Source organism: Oryctolagus cuniculus, chromosome 16, assembly GCF_964237555.1.
Source record: "Oryctolagus cuniculus chromosome 16, mOryCun1.1, whole genome shotgun sequence".
Classification (NCBI taxonomy): Eukaryota; Metazoa; Chordata; class Mammalia; order Lagomorpha; family Leporidae; genus Oryctolagus; species Oryctolagus cuniculus.
In genome coordinates this window covers 15,688,162-15,710,018 of record NC_091447.1, presented here as the reverse complement: position 1 = coordinate 15,710,018, position 21,857 = coordinate 15,688,162, and the positions used below count along the sequence as shown (strand labels likewise).

General features: G+C 40.4%; 1 protein-coding gene and 1 pseudogene across 6 annotated transcripts in view; one reads left to right on the top strand and one right to left on the bottom strand.

Moving 5' to 3' along the window:
• Positions 1-21,857, bottom strand: part of STK31 (serine/threonine kinase 31) — an 85,385-nt gene that overhangs the window by 28,300 nt on the left and 35,228 nt on the right. For all 6 annotated transcript variants that reach the window (XM_051852819.2, XM_051852818.2, XM_070059658.1 and 3 more), the window contains exons 14-19: positions 19,631-19,750; positions 11,756-11,887; positions 8,955-9,056; positions 6,867-6,947; positions 831-956; positions 98-223 (exon numbers count right to left, since the gene is read on the bottom strand). In XM_051852819.2, the coding sequence (XP_051708779.2) occupies positions 98-223; positions 831-956; positions 6,867-6,947; positions 8,955-9,056; positions 11,756-11,887; positions 19,631-19,750 (687 nt within the window). The remainder of the gene's footprint in view (positions 1-97; positions 224-830; positions 957-6,866; positions 6,948-8,954; positions 9,057-11,755; positions 11,888-19,630; positions 19,751-21,857) is intronic.
• On the top strand, positions 3,537-4,489 carry LOC103349425 (S-adenosylmethionine decarboxylase proenzyme 1-like; annotated as a pseudogene).

Sequence of the window (21,857 nt, the reverse complement as noted above, 5' to 3'; positions counted from 1 at the left end):
AAGAATCAATCACTGCTCTAAAATTTGAAGTTAAAATTTATTTTTTTTAAAAATTTCCTTCAAGAGATGTAAAGAGATAAAGAGATAAGAACTTTACCTTACACAAGAACAAGAATTTCAGGGGCAGCAGCCCGGACTCCTCTTTAGCATCTCTCGAGGCTCTGTGGTAGGTGGCTGCTCTCCGAATCACCCTGGCTTCTGTGTCAACATCCACAGAATAGCCCTTTTACCAAAATAAGAAGTAATCGCAAAGTTAAAAATTCCTAATTATTCACCTTTTCAGGTTAAATGTAAGAAATGATTTTATGTAAGTTAAATTACATTTAATTTTATTTTTAAAAAGTTTATAAGTACTTTTTCTATTGGCTTTGAATGTTGTAACTTGAAAAGGAAAAATAAAATTTCTACGTGTAGCTTACAATATCTTCTAGAATGGGTAGTAACTAGGGCCAAAGTATTTATCCTACAATCAAGATTAACAGTTTCAGAACAATGACAAGGAGTAGTGTAAGTCTGTGTTGGCAACACAGCTGAAATTTCAAAGAGAAATCCAACAAAAGCAAGCATTTTTAAAGGCTACTGAATAGAATGCAGTAAGTCTGTCCAAAGGAAAGTGAGCATACCCCACTAAAGACAAACACCATCTAGTGAAATGAGGGAAACTTTAAAGTCAAAATTAGACCTGGCAAGCAGACTGGAAGCACGAGCACTACACCAGTCAACTCACATACTTCAGCAGACTACTGAGCTGTTATTCTTTCCTAAGAAGCCACACCCTAACTCCCACTGTACCTCTGTATCTCCCACCAATCAGAGGAACTCAGACTTACCTTTAAAAGAATTACCTGCCCATTAATCTCAGAGCACACCAAAGGACGCTTGCTGCTAAGTTCCTTCATTGGTTCAGCATCAAGAAGATCACGTTCCAAGCTCATAGTAAGAAGACCCCCAGAGTTCTAGGCACAAGTTTTTATTACACTTGAGTAATGCAAACCATCGTGGTACCTCTAAATTATCAGCACAGTGCATTACATGCTATCAGATGGACTAGCCGTCATCAACTTTCCTAAAGAAACCAGTAAATATTAAAATGTTTGACATTTTCTATTTTTTTTTCCAGTTCCTGGCTCTTGAACCCCTCCTGCTCAAAGTATAATCACCATACCTGTAATGGCAGCTACAGTTCTAGAACACACTCAAGAGATGACTGAGCATAACCAGATGTGCTTCCAAGCAACCCTAAAGTTTGAGAAAGCTCCCTTTGGTCATTATGTTAAGTAAAATAAGCCAGACACAGAAAGACAAATATTGTATGTTCTCCCTCATACATGGAAGATTAAAAAATTGTTGATCTGAACTTAGAGAATTACTATAGGCTGGGAAGGTTGGCAGCAGGGGCACAGAGGGAGGTCAGATAATAGGTACCAAAGTCAGACAGAACAAACAAGTTCTACCAGTTCCACAGCACAGTGGGGTGACTATAATTCACAATAATGCATTGTATTTTGTGTAAAGAACTGGAGAAGGGGCAGGCATGGTGCACCAGGTTAAGCCACCAACTGCTATGCCAGCATTCCATATCAGAATGCCAGTTTAAGTCCCAACTGTTGCGCTTCTGATCCAGCTTCTTGCTAATATGCCTGGAAAAGCAGCAGATGATGGTCCAAACACTTGGGTTCCTGCCATCCCATAGGAGGCCAGGATGAGTTCTGAGCCCCTGGCTTCAGCCCGGCCGAGCTGGCTGTTGTGGCCAGCAGACGATAGACTATCTCATCTCTCCTCCTCTCCTCTCCTCCCCTCCCCTCCCTTCCCCCTCTTCCCCATCACTCTGCCTTTCAAATAAATAAATAAATGAATAAATCTTTAAGAAAGAACAGTAACTGAAGGAGAGGAGCTGGTAGGTTCCAAAGCCAAGGAAAAGAAAAGAAAATGGAAAAACTGGTAGCCTAGTTTGAATGGTTCATGCTGTGTACATGTACTGAAATAGTGCACTGCACTCCATAAAAGTGTTCAAATATTACACAATAATCAAAGTTTTAAATAATTTTTAAAACTAAAAATACTTCATGTTTCCTAAATATAGTAAAATGATGACAAATAAAAAAGCAGTTGTAAAATGAGAATGAAAAATATAAAATTATTTTTACTATGAAGTCTTTTTTTTTTTTTTTTTTTTTTTTTTTTTTGGACAGGCAGAGTGGACAGTGAGAGACAGAGAGACAGAGAGAAAGGTCTTTCTTTTCTGTTGGTTCACCCCTCAATGGCTGCTGCAGCTGGCGCACCGTGCTGATCCAAAGCCAGGAACCAGGTGCTTCTCCTGGTCTCCCATGGGGTGCAGGGCCCAAGCACTTGGGCTATCCTCCACTGCTTTCCCGGGCCACAGCAGAGAGCTGGACAGGAAGAGGAGCAACCGGGACAGAATCCGGCATCCCGACTGGGACTAGAACCCTGTGTGCCAGTGCCACAGGCGGAAGATTAGCCTATAAAGCCGCAGTGCCAGCCTACTATGAAATAATTCTAACACCTCTGCCTCAGCTTGAAAATGTCTGCAGAGAGCCGGCGCCGTGGCGCAGTAGGTTGATCCTCCACCTGTGGTGCCGGCATCCCGTATGGGCACTGGTTCTGGTCCCAAATGCTGAATGCTCCTTTTCCAGTCCAGCTCTCTGCATGGGCTGGGAGAGCAGTGGAGGATGGCCCAAGTCCTTGGGCCCCTGTGCCGGTGTGGGAGACCGGAGTGGGGGGTGGGGGAGAGGCACCTGGCTCCTGGCTGCGGATCGGCGCACCTCAGGCCGTTGCGGCCATTTGGGGAGTGAACCAACGGACAGAAAATGTTTCTCTCTGTCTCTCCCTCTCACTGTCTGTGACTCTACCTCTCAAATAAAATAAAATCTTAAAAAAAAAAGAAAATGCTTGCAGTAGTGAAAATGGGCCATTAGATAATGTTTGCTCAACTCTCTAACGGGAAAGCAGCGAGCACAAAAGACTAAACTATATTTGCTACTTTTTCTAACACAATCACATTTAATTTTCAGAAACACACACACACACACAGAGGAATCTGAATGTCAGTAACAGAGCTGGAACAATCCACAGCAGTAGCAGGGGCAGTAGGAGAAGAGATTTAATTTAGTTGATTTACTGTGGTTGATAGGTTTTTGCGAGTCTCACAGTGATGGAAGCTGCACATTTCTTCTTCTTCTTTTTTTTTTAAAGATTTACTTATTTTACTTGAAAGTCACAGTTATACAGAGAGAGAGAAGGAGACGTGGGGGGGGGGGTCTTCCATCTGCTGGTTCACTCCCCAGATGGCCACAATGGCCGGAGCTGCGCCAATCTGAAGCCAGGAGCTTCTTCCAGGTCTCCTATGAGGGTGCAGGGGCCCAAGGCCTTGGGACATCTTCTACTGCTTACCCAGGCCATAGCAGAGATCTGGATCAGAAGGGGAATAGCCGAGTCTCGAACCGGCACCCATATAGGATGCCGGCACTGCAGGCAGCGGCTTTACCCCCTATGCCATAGCACCGACCCCAGCTGCACATTTTTTCAAAGGGACAGAGAAGCTGTTAGAAGTTTGATTTTCCTGGCTGCAACCAAGGATCTGGGGATCTTTGCACTACCCCAAGATCTGAGTGGGACAGAATTTTGAAGGACATGCAATGATTTATCCTCAGGATAACAAAAACTGACAAGCAGGAAGCTTACACACTCAGTCAAAGTAGCATGTCTGTCTCCAAGAATAGTTTCAGTTTGAAGACAAGTGCCACCTCTTGCTGAAAGCACCGGTTCCCTTACTGAAGCTTGCTAGGGATGACAGAGGGTTTGACTCAGTTCAAAGCTTCCTTTAGTCTTTTAAGAATTTCATGAGGCCTCTCACCAATGACACCCACATCGGAATTTCCAGGAAGAAACAGAGTTGTTTCATGCAATATTCCCAAATGGAGCTGTATACTGTATGAAACATAAGAACTCTGACTGTTGGCAATTATATCTTCTAGATTTCCCAGAGAGTCTAGTAATCAGCCAGCAGGATCAAACCCTGGTGACTCTGATGAGTGAGCCTGACCCAGCAGTCACGGACCGTGAAAGACGGTGTTACTCCCAGAGGACATCACTAGTGAGAGTGGAATTCATGATGGATACCTGTTCTGTCATTGATGCCACACTGCTCAATCCTTGTCAGTATTCGATGAATGGAATGAAATCAGGTGGAACTTACTAGACAATTCACAACTCTCCAGAACCAGAATGCTCTTATGTTAGCACCTGCTATGATGACCTGATCGGGAGAGCTGTGAAAGTCATCAAGCCAGGGAAGTGTGTGACTGCCCTGTTTGTTAACCAGAGTTCTAAATGTCACACAGTGCTTTCCTCACCCAAGAAGAATGACAGTTTTAAACATCTTTATTGCCAGAGTGCTAAATTCAATGATCACAATTTTGTTTTTACTAGTTTCACTAAGCAGCTCCAACAGCAGAGTGACCAGAAATGAGGAAACAATGCAAAAAGAGAACACACAGAGAAGGAGGTGGCTACTTTTTAGATGCTGAAATAGGAGCCTTGCTTTCCATAACCACCAGCTTGTGGTTGCACAAAGCTCAAGGTGTAATGACAGTGGAATCATTTTGAGTTGTATGATTACTGTATTAAGGAGTTAGATATCTTGCATGAGCATTCTCTTCTATGTTTAGATATTCTATGCCACTCCTGCTATGAAACTTAAGTGCATGCAGAAAAAAATCTTACTACACGAAATTTTACAATACTTGTGAAAACAACTTGATTTATGTATCTTATGTATTTTCTGCAAATACCGTCCAAAATTCCCCCTCAAACAAAGCTTCCCTCATTAGGTGTTGGCCTGGCCTTTACCATCTGAACTATCCCATTACCTGGCTACAGGATCTTACAACCAGTTACCTCCACTTTCCAGAGTATATTCTCTACTGATGCTATTGCAACCAACTTCTACTTCAAAGAGTTTTGCAGCAGCAATTAAAGTTTTTCTTCATGAGTTGAAAAAAAAGTGAAATGGTTTTCAAATATTCTAATTCTACTAGATACTTCTGTCATTCTTAAAACGAGTAATTTCACACACTAATAATATCTGATAGTCAACTTTTTTTTACATTTTAAATCAAGGTAAGTTTTACTGCAGAGTAGTTTTATTAAGAAAGGTTGTAGGATGTCTTCCAGTTCTTTAAAGTGTTAGTATATTTAAGTAATACACAATATATAATCAACCTACAAAGGATTCTTAAGCCTACATCACAGTTAAATATCTTAAAACCGTTAAAGGCTTCCATAAGCCATGACTCAAATCTTTTATAATCTTCTATAATAAAAGCCATTAGCATATTTATAAAATTTAATTTTCAAGTCCTATATGGCTGTACATATTCACTTACCCATATGACATGAGTCTTTAAGCTACAGTTAAATAATTGCAAGGAAAAACTCACATCATCTTAAAGACAAGTCTAGAAAGACTTTACAGTCATTATTTAACTGTAGGAACCTTAGTGCTACATATTTATGAGGATAAGCCCATATGTTTACATGAACACTCCTTTCTGTAAGCTATTCTCATGGGCTTAGTGACAATCTTAGTGAGGAAATTCAGTCTTTATCTGTGGGTTCTGCAACTGTAGTTTCAACAAACTGCAAATCAAAAATATTTTTATTCTATCTTACTGAACAAGCATAAACTTTTTTCCTTGTTATCATTCCCTAAACAATACTGAATAACAATTACTTACATTGTAACAAGCATTTACATCGTAGGGAGTAATTTAAGTAATCTAGAGATGATTTAAAGAAAATGGAGGGGCCATCATTGTGGCATGGCAGGTAAAGCCATCGCCTGCAGTGCCAGCATCCCATGTGGGTGCCAGTTGGGGTCCTGGCCCCTCTACTTCTGATCCAGCTCTCTGCTGCGGCCTGAGAAAGTCGTGGAAGATGGCCTAAATGCTTGGGCCCCTGCACCCACATGGGAGACCCAGAAGAAGCTCTTAGCTCCTGGCTTTGGATTAGCGCAGTTCCAGCTGTTGCAGCCATTTGGGGAGTGAACGACTAGACGGAAGACCTCTCGCTCTCTGGCTCTGCCTCTACCTCTCTGTAACTCTGTCTTTAAAATAAATAAATAAATATTTTTTTTTTAAAAAAAAGGAAGGATATGAGTAGACTATATGCATTCATGCATTTTATGTAAGGGCTTGAGCATGGCAGGTGCTGGTATTTCCAGGGGATCCTGGAACCAGTCCTCCCCTAGATAACTACTGAGGGACAACTGCACCTCATCAAGTTGCTCATCTGCAGCAAGCAACACAAACCCAGGGCTAACAGATTCTCCTCCAGAGCCAATTTGCCTTTGCAGCTCAACCCTGCCTAGCATGCTGATCTCCCAGCCTTTAAACGCCATCTGCCTGGAACAGCATCTCCACCTCAACTTTTCCACTTTAACCAATTGTTCCAGAGTGATTACAGAGCCAGCTTTAACTTAGAAGACACCTTGCACTTAAATTCTTCATGGCCAGTCGTATCCTGCTTTTATCCTAATAAACAGCAGTTGAAACTTTGTATTACAGCCATTCAAATAATACCTATAATTCAAGTACGTGTCATGCAGTGTATTAAATGATGTGGAAAAAGAGAAAAATACCAAAATAATTGCTGATTAACATAAAAATTTCAAAAACAGATATACTATGCAACTTGTAAAGATAGTCTTGAGAAATGTCCTCATAATACTCAAAAACATTCTTTGAGAATAATTTTATAGAAAGGATACTGTAAAATTAACATAATTAACATCATCACTTCTCAATACTCTCCACAGAGTAGTAATTATCAAAGGAAACAAAGCTTACCATGTACTTAAGTAATCCTATTTCAGGATGAAGCAGAGGCAGTTCAGGAAACCATTTTTGTGCCAAGCTATTCAGTTTCTCCTAAAGTTAAGAAACACATTCAATATATATTCAACTGTTACATGTTGCCCTGCAGGAAAACCTAACAGCATCCTCCTTACTACATATCTAACAAAATACAAGGAATCTTCAAAAACTTCAAGGAAAGGGCCAGGCAATAAGCCTAATTGTTAAGATGGCCGTGTCCCACAGTGAAGTAGCACTGGCTGCTAATCTTCCTGTCAATGAAGGCCCTGGGAGGCAGCAGTGAGGGCGTATTTGATAGAGTTCTGCCACCCACATGACAGGCATGGATTGGGTTGGATCCTGACTTCAGCTCTGGACAAACCCTGATTATTTTGGGCATTTGGGGTATGAACCAATAATGGGAGATCTCTCTGTCTCCCTCTCCCCTACCCTTTTTCTCTGTCTCCCTCCTCTCTCTCTGCTTCCCAAATAACTACTTTTAAGTTGATGGAAAATGAACACTATGAAAAAACTATGCATATATATATATATATATATACACACATATTTCAAAATATTTTGCACCAAAATAAATTTATCTTTTAATTCCACTTTTCACTAATTTATTTATTCAAAAGGCAAAGTGACAGAGAGAAAAAAGGAGACAGAGTGGTAGACACTTCACTTCCATTGGTTCACCCTGAAAATAGTCTCAATAGCCACCTCCAGACCAGGCTGAAGCCAGAAGTCAGGAACTATGAGTCTCCTATGTGGGCAGTAGGGACACAAGTACTTGGGCCATCATCCACTGTTTTCCCAGGTACATTAGGAGGCAGCTGGATCAGAGGCAGAGCAGCGGGGACTCCTGGCACTCCAACACAGATTCCAGTGTCACAGAGGGCTGCTTAATCTGCAGTACCACAACATCAGCCACTTCCATGAATTTTTTTAAGTACTCTCAAACATTTTGGCTTTTAATTCCAGAAATACCAGTGAAACACAAGAGTAACCTTAGATCTAAATTACCATCATACAAACTGAAGAACAACTTTACACAAATAAAGACAAATCCTGCTAAGGTCAAAGCCCATACTCACTTCCAAACTGAAGTGAAAAATTGTGGTAATACATCAATTTTGATCACAACATTGTCATCATTATTAAAATTAAGACTGCAAAACCACTTCTAAATAATGGCTGCTTAATTTTAGAAACAAAAACAGAACAAAAACTTTGAGATAAAAAAATAATATATACCTCCACATAAGTCACTTTAAAGCAAATGTGAAAACTGAGAAGACTTACAAAAGAGAAATAATCTATCACATTTATTAAGGAAACTTCTAGATACCTGTCAAATTTTATCCAAAGGTTCATAAGGTATTATACTCAGATGAGTTTGCTAGACAATCTATAACACTTAAAATGCCTATTATTTTCATAATATTTTTTCAATTTCAAAGCCCTGTTTCTTAGCTAACTACTTCCCCATTACATCCTTTGGACATAAAATATAATTTTCTTTCCAATTAAAGAGATGACACATGACACCTGATTCAGGGTCACAAAAATCAGCAATAGAATGGAAACTTAAAGATGTAACTGATCCCTCAAAAGCCACATATTTTTATTTTGTTACAGTCTTCAACTGAACTATTCTATTCCATTAATGTTTTCACGGCAACATTATACAAAGTATTGTGTTCTATTAGGGTAACATTTCAGCCTTTATATTAAATGGAAAGAGCAGTATAGCAAAGAGTGCTCTAATGTCAATTCTAAAAACAAGCAGAACAAAAGGTTATAAAAATCAAGAGTTAACAGTGATTACCACTGTTACCACCTCATGGGAAAGCTACACAATGTTTTTGAAGTGTGTTTTTCTTCTTTTTAACTTTCTGTAATTTCCACATTGGTACAATGGTCATGAATTATTTTCTTATCAGAAATTTTTAATTTTAAACAAACATTAGCCAACATAACACCTCTAGCCTTGCAAATATAGTCAAAAAATTTCATAAAATGGATCTTCAATTTCTATGGTAAAACCCAATTTAAAACTTCAAAAAATCAAATACTTACATACTCTTCCCTCTCATGATAAATTTCCTGAAAAACACTGTTGCGCAACTGAATTACTTCTCGTTTTATTTTCTCAATTTCGGATCCATCATGGTCATCAGACTTTAATCAGGAGGAAAAAGTGGTTTGACAGGTTTATTAAAATAGAATAAAAACAAGTTTTCTTACAAGCAGCAGTGCAACACCTTTAATACATCACTGTGTGAGCTCTACACTTCCTTCAATACCAGCACACAACAGACCCACGGAACTCTGCTGAATTAATGTAAAACAATGCTAACACTGGCTTTTCCAAACCTACAAAAAGAAATTATGGAAAATAAAGACCTAAAATCAACTACATAGATTTTTATTGTCCCTTAATTTGCTATAGATTTTCTTTAAGATAGAAATGGTTAACTGCAAACACTGAGTAAAATGCTAAGAAAAATAACCAGAATACAACTAAATTCTCTAGAATTTTTATATAATATTTGGTGAAAAAACAAAAGAAACAAACAGGATGAGTCCAATGTGTAAAATAACCTTTCCTGCACCCCATGGGAGACCAGGAAAAGCACCTGGCTCCTGGCTCCTGCCAGGATCAGCGCGGTGCGCCGGCTGCAGCGGCGGCCATTGGAGGGTGAACCAACGGCAAAGGAAGACCTTTCTCTCTGTCTCTCTCTCTCACTGTCCACTCTGCCTGTCAAAAAAAAAAAAAAAAAAAAAAAAAAAAAAATAACCTTCCAGATTATGTATATTCACAAATTCGATGAAACTCCAATAGCATTTTAATAAAGAACCCCCTTAAAAGGTATGTATGCTTTAAAAGTTGAATGTAGGCTGGCGCCGCGGCTCACTAGGCTAATCCTCCGCCTTGCAGCGCCAGCATACTGGGTTCTAGTCCCGGTCAGGGCACCGGATTCTGTCCCTGTTGCCCCTCTTCCAGGCCAACTCTCTGCTGTGGCCCGGGAGTGCAGTGGAGGATGGCCCAAGTACTTGGGCCCTGCACCCACATGAGAGACCAGGAGAAGCACCTGGCTCCTGGCTTTGGTGCGCCAGCCACAGCGGCCATTGGAGGGTAAACCAACGGAAAAGGAAGACCTTTCTCTCTGTCTCTCTCTCTCACTAACTCTGCCTGTCCAAAAAAAAAAAAAAGTTGAATGTATATTCCTCAAGATTTGAAAAATTACACTAAAGAATAGGAGGGACCAGCACTATGGTATAGCAGGTAAAGCCACTGCCTGTACTGCTGGCATCCCATATAGGTACCGGTTAGAGTCCTAGCTGCTCCACTTCTGATCCAGCTCCCTGCTAAAGCACCCGGGAAAGTAGTGGAAGATGGCCCAAGTCCTTGGGCCCCTAAAATATGTTGGAGACTTGGATGAAACTCCTGGCTTCTAGCTTCAGCCTGGTCTACTCTTGACCGTTGCAGCCATTTGGGGAGAAAACCAGCAGATGACAATGAAGATCTCTCAATCTTTCTCTCTCTCTTTCTCTGCTTCTCCTTCTCTGTTACTCTTTCAAAAAAATAAATATTTTTTTAAAGACAGGATAAACTAGAAACCTCTTGAGTATGATACTTGTTCTAAGATAATCACAACTCCACTCCTAATGAAGTACTCAGAAGAAGAGAGATCAATGTGGGTTAAGACATAATATAGATTACTTCTTCCCATAAATCAAATCTACAAACGAACCCCACAGATTCCCAGTAGATACACAAAATTCCACGCTTAAGGAAGGAAGTTAGCCCAGATTAGAGCACCCTATCCCCTCCAGCTCTATTATCATACGAAAAAATTTTTTAAATACTTGAAAGAAATACATTCAGCCATCAAAAGAGATTTAACAAAATATACCAGCATCTTTTTTTTTTTTTTTTTTGACAGGCAGAGTTAGTGAGAGAGAGACAGAGAGAAAGGTCTTCCTTTGTCGTTGGTTCACCTTCCAATGGCCGCCGCGGCCAGCGTCCCAGGCCACAGCAGAGAGTTGGCCTGGAAGAGGGGCAACCAGGACAGAATCCGGCGCCCCGACCGGGACTAGAACCTGGTGTGCCGGTGCCACAGGCAGAGGATTAGCCTATTGAGCTGTGGCGCCAGCCAATATACCAGCATCTTAAAAATACTTTAACAAACCCTACCTCTGGAGAATGTAGTAGTTTTATATCTTCAAAGACATTAAAATGCCCAAACCAGAAGAGTCTTTAAAATTATTCTAAAATATTTATGTTTCCAAATATCAAAATAGTTGGTGCCGGCACTGTGTCATAGAGAGTAAAACCATGCCAGCATCATATGGGCACCAGTTCGAGTTGCAGCTGCTCCACTTCCAATTCAGCTCCATGCTAATGTGCCTAGGAAAGCAGCAGAAGATGGCCCAAGTCCATGGGCCCCTGTACCCATGTGACAGACCCGGAAGAAACTCCTGGCTCCTGACTGAATCAGCTCCAGCCATTGCAGCTGTTTGGGGAGTGAACCAGCAGATAGAAGACCCCCCTCACCTCCCTCTCTCTCTTTCTCTGCCTCTGTCTCTCTGTAATGCTGCCTTCCAAATAAATAAATAAATAAATAAATCTTTAAAACAAAAAAGTAGCCAGGTAAAATGCTTTCAAAGAACATTTAATGAAGTGGAAAAATGTTTATCTTATTAATATAATCTCAATTTTATTCACATATGAAGACAAAAATGTATATAAAGCAAAATATGACTGCAATGGTTCTCTTACCTTAAAGAGTACATTTAAACACTACTTTCTCAAAACAGAGCCCAAATAATGTAAGTTTCATGCAGAATTCAGTAAGAAACAACTGTTTCCTTACCTCTTCCAAATTACTCTTTTCAACCAATTTCCATCTCAGTCGAGCTTTCAGGCCTTTCAATGTCTTCTTAATGGACAACAAGTGATCCACACTGGGACTCTTATTTAGACATTCAATAATCTGCTTTTTAAACTAAGTGAGAGAGAGAATTACCATCTTTTCAAACACAATACACAATATGTACTGGTCACTTACTGACTGCTTAATTTTTGTCTATAAACATTAAACTAGTATTCTAAATTCAGATTGAAACACTAAGAAATTTTGTGATTTTCAACAAAACAATTCTACCAATTTCCTAATTATTCACTCTTTTATTTAGAAAATATCAGTTCCAGGACTCAAAGTAGCAAAGGCAAAAGTAATATTTCAAGCTGAGAAACATACTGTCAATATCAAAGCTAACAAGAATCCTTAATGAGGATATAAACTGAAATCTTCTTTCCCAAAAGAGGTTTGACAATATGTTCCTTTTAAGTCCATAATTACAATTTTAGGAATCTTTGCAAAAATTATGTATACAGATGATGTACAATGCTATTTATGGTAAGAAAAAATTGGAATTAAAGTTAATGTCCAACACAGATGAAAGGTTGGATAATTCTGTTGTATATCTAGGCAGGGATGATGATTCAGTCGCTCGAAATTACCATATAGAATCATTAATCATGAGGAAATGTTCATAATACACCATTAAATGAAGAAAATATTTTCAGATTACTCAAAATGGCAGTTTAAAGAGGGAGCTTGCTGCTCTAGTCTTGGAAAAGATAGGGTTGTTTTTGTTTTTGTTTTTGTTTTTTAACTTTTATTTAATATAAATCTCCAAAGTACAACTTTTGGATTATAGCGGCGTTTTTCCCCCCATAACCTCCCTCCCACCCACAACCATCTCATCTCCCACTCCCTTTCCCATCCCATTCTTCATCAAGATTCATTTTCAATTATCTTTAGAAGATAGTTTTTAAAAAGTGGAAAGCGCAGATTCAGGGAAGAGTTACAGAGAAAAGAGCAGAGGAAACCACACAAATTGGAGGGACACAGTGGACCTACGAGGAGTGCAAGTACACACACAACTCAGGACCCAGCACCCGAGAGCTTCCGCACCAGCATTGGAGAATCAGGTGAGACCAGACTGCAGCAGCCCAAGAACACTGGCAAAAAAGCTGCAGGAAGAACCTAGAGGGAATCCAGCTTGGAGCCCTGTGGGGGACAGTGTACCTGCCAAACTAGATGAGGAAAAACAAAGAGGGGGGGGCTGGGGGGCAGCAGTTCTCTCTCTCCCCTATCACCCTGCAACAGCGTCCTGTAACAAGTTGATAGAGAGGCAGGTGCTATTTTGGGCATGACCAGCTCATGTCTGCACCCAGCTGCCAGCCAGAGACTCCTGAGTCTGGTAGGGAGAAGAGATGGGCTGGGTGCTGGTGACTGTGGGAGGCTTGTGTGCCAGGACTGTGAAAAAACTGAGGCTGCACGGGAGGATTCAGGGTGTGGCTGGGATTTTGGGCAGTCACTGTGGGAGACTCCACATGATCAGGGCTTCCCAGTTACCTGGCAAGGGACATTGCTGGGGAATCTGAACTTACACTAAGGACTGCATAGATCCTTTGCATGGTCCTTGAGGCAGAGCAGATGAATAATATACCCACTGGGGCTAGCGCCCAGGCACTCGTCTCATTTGAGGAGAGGAGCTCAGCTGAGTCTACACCAACAGACAAGAACAAACCTCCCTCTGATTTAAAAAAAAAAAAGAGAGAGAGAGAGAGAGAGAGAGATTTACCACAGCAAACTTGGGTGTATAACCACAGACACACCCTTCACCCTGGAAACACTGAACAGAGCTCCTTGGCCATACCTACCACACGCCTCTAGGTATTCCCTGAAAGCAGACACTTCACTAATCCACTCAGACATAATCCAAAGATAAAAGCTACCACAGCAAAAAAGCAAAGAAGAAACCAAGGAGTATCTCCACAAATGCCAAAAAGCAAACATAACCATTCAAGAAGTAAGATTAAGAAAGACAACATGATGCCCCAAAAGAACACAACACTTCAATACTAGATTGTGAAGATGATGAGACTGAAGAAATGACAGAAATGGAATTCAAAAAATTGATCATAGAATTACTTAGAAGTAATCAGAAGCAAATCCACAAACTAACAAAATCCATATATAACATGAAAGAAAATTTCTCCCATGAAATTGAGATCTTAAAGAGATATCAAAATGGAATCTTGGAAATGAAGAATTTAATAGAACAAATAAAAAATGCAGCAGAAAGCCTTAACAACAGAATTGGTGAAGCAAAAGAAAGAATATCCAACTTAGAAAATAAAGCTCAGGAAATTATATAGTCAGCTGAAATACAAGAAGAAAAAATAAGAAAACTACAAAACACTGTCGGTAACCTACAGGATACTATCAAATGACCCAACACATGGGCTCTAGGAGTTCCTGAAGACGTGGGAAGAGAGAAAGGATTAGGAGGCCTTTTAGGTGAAATAATAACAGAAAAATCCCTAATTTGGAGAAAGAAAGATATCCAACTACAGGAAGCACATAGAACTCCTAATAGACATGATCAGAAAAGATATTTGCCATAACACATTGTAATCAAACTCTTCATGGTAAAATATAAAGAAAAGATTCTAAAATGTCCACAAGAGAAATGCCAGATTACTTCAGAGGATCTCCAATTAGACTCACAGAAGACTTCTCATCAGAATCCCTAAAGGCTAGGAGAGAATGGCAAGATATATTCCAAGTCTTAAGAGAAAAGAACCGTTAATCCAGAATACTATAGCCTGCAAAGCTCTTGCTTGTGAATGAAGGTGAAATAAAGACCTTCCATGACAAACAGAAATTGAAAGAATTTGTCACCATCCATCAGCCCTGCAGAAGATGCTTAAGGATGTGCTGCACACAGAAACACAGGAACATGGTTATCACTATGAAAGAAGGTAAAGGAAAGAAATCGCCCAGTAAAAGTACAAAGGAAGGGGCCAGGTTAAAGCCCCAGCCTGCAGCACTGGCATCCCATATGGGCGCCGGTTTGAGGCCTGGATGCTCCACTTCCTATGTAGTTCTCTGCTATGGCCTAGGAAAGTGGTGGAAGACGGCCCAAGTTCTTGGGCCCTTGCACCCACGTGGAAGACCCGGAAGAGGCTCCTGGCTCCTGGCTCTGGATAGGCTCAGCTCTGGCCATTGCAGTCATTTGGGGAGTGAACCAGCAGATGGAAGACTTTCTTTCTTTCTCTCTCTCTTTCTCTCTCCCTCTCTTCCTCCCTCCCTCCCTCCCTCCCTCTCTGCCTCCCTCTCTGCCTCCCTCTCTTCCTCTCTGCCTCCCTCTCTTCCTCCCTCCCTCCCTCTCTGCCTCCCTCCCTCCCTTCCTCTCTCCCTTCCTCCCTGGAAGTTTTAGCCACAGCCATTAGGGAAGAAAAAGAAATCAAAGGGATACAAACTGGTAAAGAGGAAGTCAAACTATCCCTATTTGCAGATGACATGATTCTATATATAGGGGATCCGAAAGACTCCACCAAGACATTATTGAAACTCATAGAAGAGTGTGGTAAAGTAACAGGATATAAGATCAATTCACAAAAATCAACAGCCTTTGTATACAAAGACAATGAATGACATGGCTGAGAAATAACTTCTAATGTCAATCACATTCACAAGAGCTACAAAAAAAAAAATCAAATACCTTGGAATAAATTTAACCAAGGATGTCAAAGATCTCTATGATGAGAATTACAAAACATTAAAGAAACAGAAGAAGACACAAAAAAATAGAAAAATCTTCCATGTTCATGGATTGGAAGAATCAGTGTCATCAAATGTCCATTCTTCCAAAAGCAATTTTCAGATTCAGTGTGATACCAATCAAAATATCAAAGACATTCTTCTCAGATCTAAAAATAATGATGCTGAAATTCATATGGAAACACAGAAGACCTCGAATAGCTAAAGCAATCTTATACAACAAAAAACAAAGCTGGAGGTATCACAATACTAGATTTCAAGACATATTACAGGGCAGTTATAATCAAAACAGCCTGGTACTGGTACAAAAACAGATGGATAGGCCAATGGAACAGAACAGAAATGCCAGAAATCAATCCAAGCATCTACAACCAACTTATATTTGCCAAAGGAGCTAAAATCAATCCCTGGAGCAAGGACAGTCAGCCTCTTCCACATGCAGAAATATGAAGTAGGACTCCTTACCTTACACCTTACACAAAAATCCATTCAAAATATATTAAAGACATAAATCTATGACCTGATACCATCAAATTATTAGAGAACATTGAGGAAACCCTGCAAGATATTAGCATAGGCAAAGAGTTCTTGGAAAAGACCCCAGAGGCACAGGCAATCAAACCTAAAATTAACAAATGAGATTACATCAATTTGAGACACTTCTGTACTGCTAAAGAAACACTCAGGAAAGTGAAGAGGCAACTAATAGAATGGGAGAAATTATTTGCAAACTATGCAATTGATAATGGATTAATAACCAGAATATACAAAGAGATCAAGAAACTCTACAACAACAAACCAAACAACTCAGTGAAGTGATGAAATGGGCAAAGGACTTAAACAGACATTTTTCAAAAAAGGAAATCCAAATGGCCAAAAGACACATGAAAAATTTTTCAAGTTCACTAGCCATCAGGGACATGCAAATCAAAGCCACAATGAGGTTTCACCTCACCCCAGTTAGAATAGCTTTCATACAGAAATCAACAACCAACAATGCTGGCAAGGATGTAGGGGGAAAGGTACCTGAATCCACTGTTGATGGGAATGCAAACTGGTAAAGCCACTAGGAAGACAGTTTGGAGATACTTCAGAAAACTGAATATAGACCTTGCATAGAACCCAGCCATCCTACTCCTGGGAATTAACCCAAGGGAAATGAACTCAGCAAATAAGAGTCATCTACATCCCCATGTTTACTGTGCATCAATTCACAATAGCTAAGACATGCAATCAACCTAAATTTTCATCAACTGAAGACTGGATAAAGAAATTATGGGATATGTACTCTATGGAATACTACACATCAGTTAAAAAAACAAAATCCGGCCATTTGCAACAAAATAGATGAATCTGGAAAACATCATACTTAGTGAAATAAGCCAGTCCCAAAGGGACAAATATCTTATGTTCTCCCCAATCTGTGATAACTAATAGAGCACCTAAAAGGAGATCTGTAGAAGTCAAATTGACACTTCGAGAAACAGTAACTTAAATAGCCATTGTCTTGACTGTCGGGGAACAGGTTTTTGGTTTTGTTTTGTTTTTCATTTTTTTCTCTTCTTTATAATATTTGCTGACCTCTTTACTTAACATAACATTAATCCTATGTGTATAAAGTCCATTGAGGATGGATCTCATTAAAAAAATAAGAGTGGGAGCCAGGTGCTTATACTGGTTTCCTGCAGTCATTGGAAGGTGAACCAATGGCAAAAGGAAGACCTTTCTCTCTGTCTCTCTCTCTCTCTCTCACTGTCCACTCTGCCTGTCAAAAAAAAAAAAAAAATAAGAGTGGGAATAAGAGAGTGAGGAGGAAGCTTGTAACCATAAAGCAGTATAGTTCTCATACATTCCTATGGACTTACTTCTAAGGGGATACAGTTTAAAAACTTGTCATGGGACTCCAAATCTCATTAGGCTGGGTGTAAAAATGCCATCTTAAGTGTTAAAGTGACCACATTAAGTGTTAAAGTAATCATAAAGATAGGATTAAGTGTTAAAGGGATCAAATAATTAAGGCCAAGTGTCTGGTAATAATAATAGGTAGAATCAAAAAGAAGAGAATGGGGGCCAGTGCCATGGCGCAGGTTAATCCTCCACCTGCGGCACCAGCATCTATATGGGCACTGGTTCTAGTTCTGGCTGTTCTTCTTCCAATTCAGCTCTTTGCTATGGCCTGGGAAAGCAGTAGAAGATGGCCCAAGTCTTTGGGCCCCTGCACCCATGTGGGAGACCTGGAAGAAGCTCCTGGCTCCTAGCTTCAGATCAGCACAGCTCCAGCCATTTGGGGAGTGAATCAACAGAAGGATGGCCTTTCTCTCTGTCTCTTCCTCTCACTGTCTGTAACTCTACCTCTCAAATAAATAAATAAAATATTAAAAAGAAGAAGAAGAGAATGTTCCAATAGGGAAGCAGTCCACACAGCAGAACTCATAGAATGACAATGGCTTTAAATAGCACTCTGACTTCAGAATCATCCTGTAAGGCATTCTGGTCTGGCTGAAAAGCCCATGAGAACATTTCAGTCATGGAAAGCCAAGACACTGTGGCAAAAAAAAAAAAAATGTTCTATATGAAGGATCTCTGTGAGAGAGACCCCAGTGGAAAGACGTGGCCATCAAAGAAGAATGTATTTTTCTCTGAGGAAGAAGAGAACTTCCACTTTGCTTATGGCCTTGTCTAAATACTGATGGAGACTGTGGATTTAAAAGGCTTCCATAGCCTTGGCAGCTCATGTCAAAAGCCTTGAGTGATCGCTGATGTCATACGTAAGAGTGTTAACTGTTACATTATCAACAGAAGTCACTGTACACTTACTTCCCATGCAGGACTTCTATCCTCAGTGAGTTGTATTATGAGAATTAACTGTAAAACTTGTTCTCAAACAGGTTTGTGGGGGGGTTCAAATTGTTGAAATCTTTACTTAGTATAGCGTTGGTCTTCTGTGTATAAAGTTAATTAAAAATGAATCTGGCCAGCGTCGCGGCTCACTAGGCTAATCCTCCGCCTTGCGGCGCCAGCACACCAGGTTCTAGTCCCGGTCAGGGCACCGGATTCTGTCCTGGTTGCCCCTCTTCCAGGCCAGCTCTCTGCTGTGGCCCGGGAGTGCAGTGGAGGATGGCCCAAGTACTTGGGCCCTGCACCCCATGGGAGACCAGGATAAGTACCTGGCTCCTGCCATCGGATCAGCGCGGTGCGCCGGCCGCAGCGCACCGGCCACAGTGGCCATTGGAGGGTGAACCAACGGCAAAGGAAGACCTTTCTCTCTGTCTCTCTCTCTCACTGTCCACTCTGCCTGTGAAAAAAAAAAATTAAAAATGAATCTTAATGGAGAATGGGACTGGGAAGGGAGAGAGAGGAGGAGATGGGGTGGGAGTGAGGATGGAAAGGTGGGTGTGGTGTAAAGAATCACTATATTTCTAAAGTTGTATTTATGAAATTTGTACTCGTTAAATAAAAGGTTTCTTTGAAAAAATAATGAATAAACAGGAGCTAACTCCAATAAAAATTTTTTAAATAAAGAAAATATTTTCAAAATAGCCTACAAGACAAAGCAATGCATCATAGATAGACAGACAGGTGGGTGTATACACATACACACAAGAGTACTTTAAGAAGTTCCTGGAAAAAGAATTAAGAGACAAGTTTACTTTGGTGGGAAAAATCTGAAATCTGTACATAGTTTTTTTTAGTAATGCACATTTTCCACAAACTTCCTTATGAGCTCTTGTATATTATGTCACCTCCAAATAGAATATACTCTGAAACTCTCAGAGTAGGGGTTTTTAAGTCATATTTTTATTTCTTCTTTGCTTTCTGTATATAGCAAGTTTTCTATAATAAACTTTTATGGTTAGAAGAAAATGATAAATGCTGTCAAAGACATAAGAAAATCAAAAGGTTAAGAAAAAAATATTAAGTATATTTTATCAACAAAAATCACAATGTCCACTTTATAGTGAATTCCATTCTATGCCATCTAACAATGACCATTCTGTTAACAATAAGTAATTTACCAACACACTGAATATTAAACTGCTTGTGAAAAAATTTAAGTGTTAAAAATTTCAAAGAAATATATAAAATCAATTAGAGAAAGTGTAATCCAACCTCAACACTGTCCTTGTACTTGGCTTGTACTGAGGCAATGAGTCTTTCCTCTGAACGGATCTTCTGTAGCACTTGACCATATGTATCTAAAATGATCTCCTTGTCTGTATCACCTTGCTCCTAAATAAAACCACACACATGAAATTATGCATAAGGGAAGTCAAAATAATTAAACCTTCAATTAAAATTGATAAAGTTCAAAATGGTACCTTTGATAAACTTCTATAGCCATTTCAAAATATTTTTATACAAAAATATTTTCTAAACATTAGAGAGACTGATATCAAACATGTCCATATAGAAAATTTTACCCCTATTACACTACAGATTACTCCTGAAGCTCCCTGGAGAAGAGTGCTAAAGGAAATCAGGGATATTACTACAATTATACAACAATTACACAACATATAGAATGTCAACCATTATTTTTTTAAATCATTTATTAACCATTTCTAAAATCAAGACTGACAAAAACATATATCACATATATCAGGATTAAATAATAAGGAAATATAGCAATATATACTGTCACATGCTATGAACTAATCTGCAAAACTAAAAAAAGTAAGAAGTAAAATGAAAAGTACAACCACCGCGACTTTAGCAAGCAGCCTAAATAACCTGGAAGGAGTCCTAGTGAGCAATGTTACAATTTGAAAATACTCTTTACAGGAGCTACACAAATTTTTAATTTGATATAGCACTACAGATGTTTGGCACAGCAGTTTAGACACTGCTTGTGATCCCTGCATCTCATATCAGAGTGACTGGCTTCAAATCTAGACACCATGCCCAATTCCATCATCCTGCGAATGCACACACCCTGGGAGGCAGCATTGATGGTTCAAGTAGTTAGATTCCTGCTACCCACATAAGTGACCCAAATTGAGTTCCTGGCTTCAGTTGGCCTGGCCCAGCCCCAGCTATTGTAAAGCATCTGGGGAATGAATCAGGAGGCAGGAAATATTTCTCCTTCCTTTTTTCTCTCTCTTTCATTCTGTGAATATGTGTGTATGTGTTTTGCATGAGTGTATTTACCTTCCAAATAAATTAAATACATACTTTTTTTTTTTTTTGACAGGCAGAGTGGACAGTGAGAGAGAGAGACAGAGAGAAAGGTCTTCCTTTGCCGTTGGTTCACCCTCCAATGGCCGCTGCGGCCGGCGCACCACGCTGATCCGATGGCAGGAGCCAGGAGCCAGGTGCTTCTCCTGGTCTCCCATGGGGTGCAGGGCCCAAGCACCTGGGCCATCCTCCACTGCACTCCCTGGCCATAGCAGAGAGCTGGCCTGGAAGAGGGGCAACCGGGACAGAATCCAGCGCCCCGACCGGGACTAGAACCCGGTGTGCCGGCGCCGCTAGGCGGAGGATTAGCCTAGTGAGCCGCGGCGCCGGCCTAAATACATACTTTTTAAAAGCAAGAGAGAAAAAGGGCTACTGAGCAATCGTGTGTCTACTTCCAGAGCTCTCCTAACTTTCAAGTTTTCACAAGCTCTAAGGAGTAATTTCTTTGAGGAAAAAAAAGATTTTATTTATTTGAAGGCAGAGTTAGAGAGAAAGAGAGAGAAGAGACAGTCAGACAGACAGAGATCTTCCACCAATTGGTTCACTCCACAAATGGCTGCAACGGGTAGGGCTGCACCAGGCTGAAGCCAGGAGCTAGGAGCTTCACTCGGGTGTCCACGACAGGTACAGGGACCCAAGACCTTGGGCCATCCTTTACTGTTCTTCCAGGCACATTAGCAGGGAGCTGGATCAGAAGTGGAACAGCCAGGACTCAAACGGGTGCCCATATGGGATGCCAGCATTGCAGGTTACGGCTTTACCCACTATGCCACAGCACCGGCACCAGGAGTCATTTCTAACAGTCATTGGGTATGATGGACTCAAGAATCAAATGATATAGAGAGCTGATCCTTCACATTAAAAGGAGTTTTCTTTGGCATAGGCATTTGGTTAAGCAAAATGCTGTTTAAGACATCCACATCTCATATCAGAGTGCATGGGCACTTCTTCACTCCAGCTTTCTGCTAATTGCAGACCCTGAGAGGCAGCAGGTGATGACTCAAACAACTGGGTCTCTGCCATCCACAGATGAGATCTCAACTGAGTTCCCAGCTCTAGGGGGAATCTGTAGTCAATCAGCAAATGGGAGTTTTCTTTTTTCCTGTCTCTCCTTAGCATTCCTAGAATTAAAAATTGGGTTTTTTTATGTAAAATATCCCAT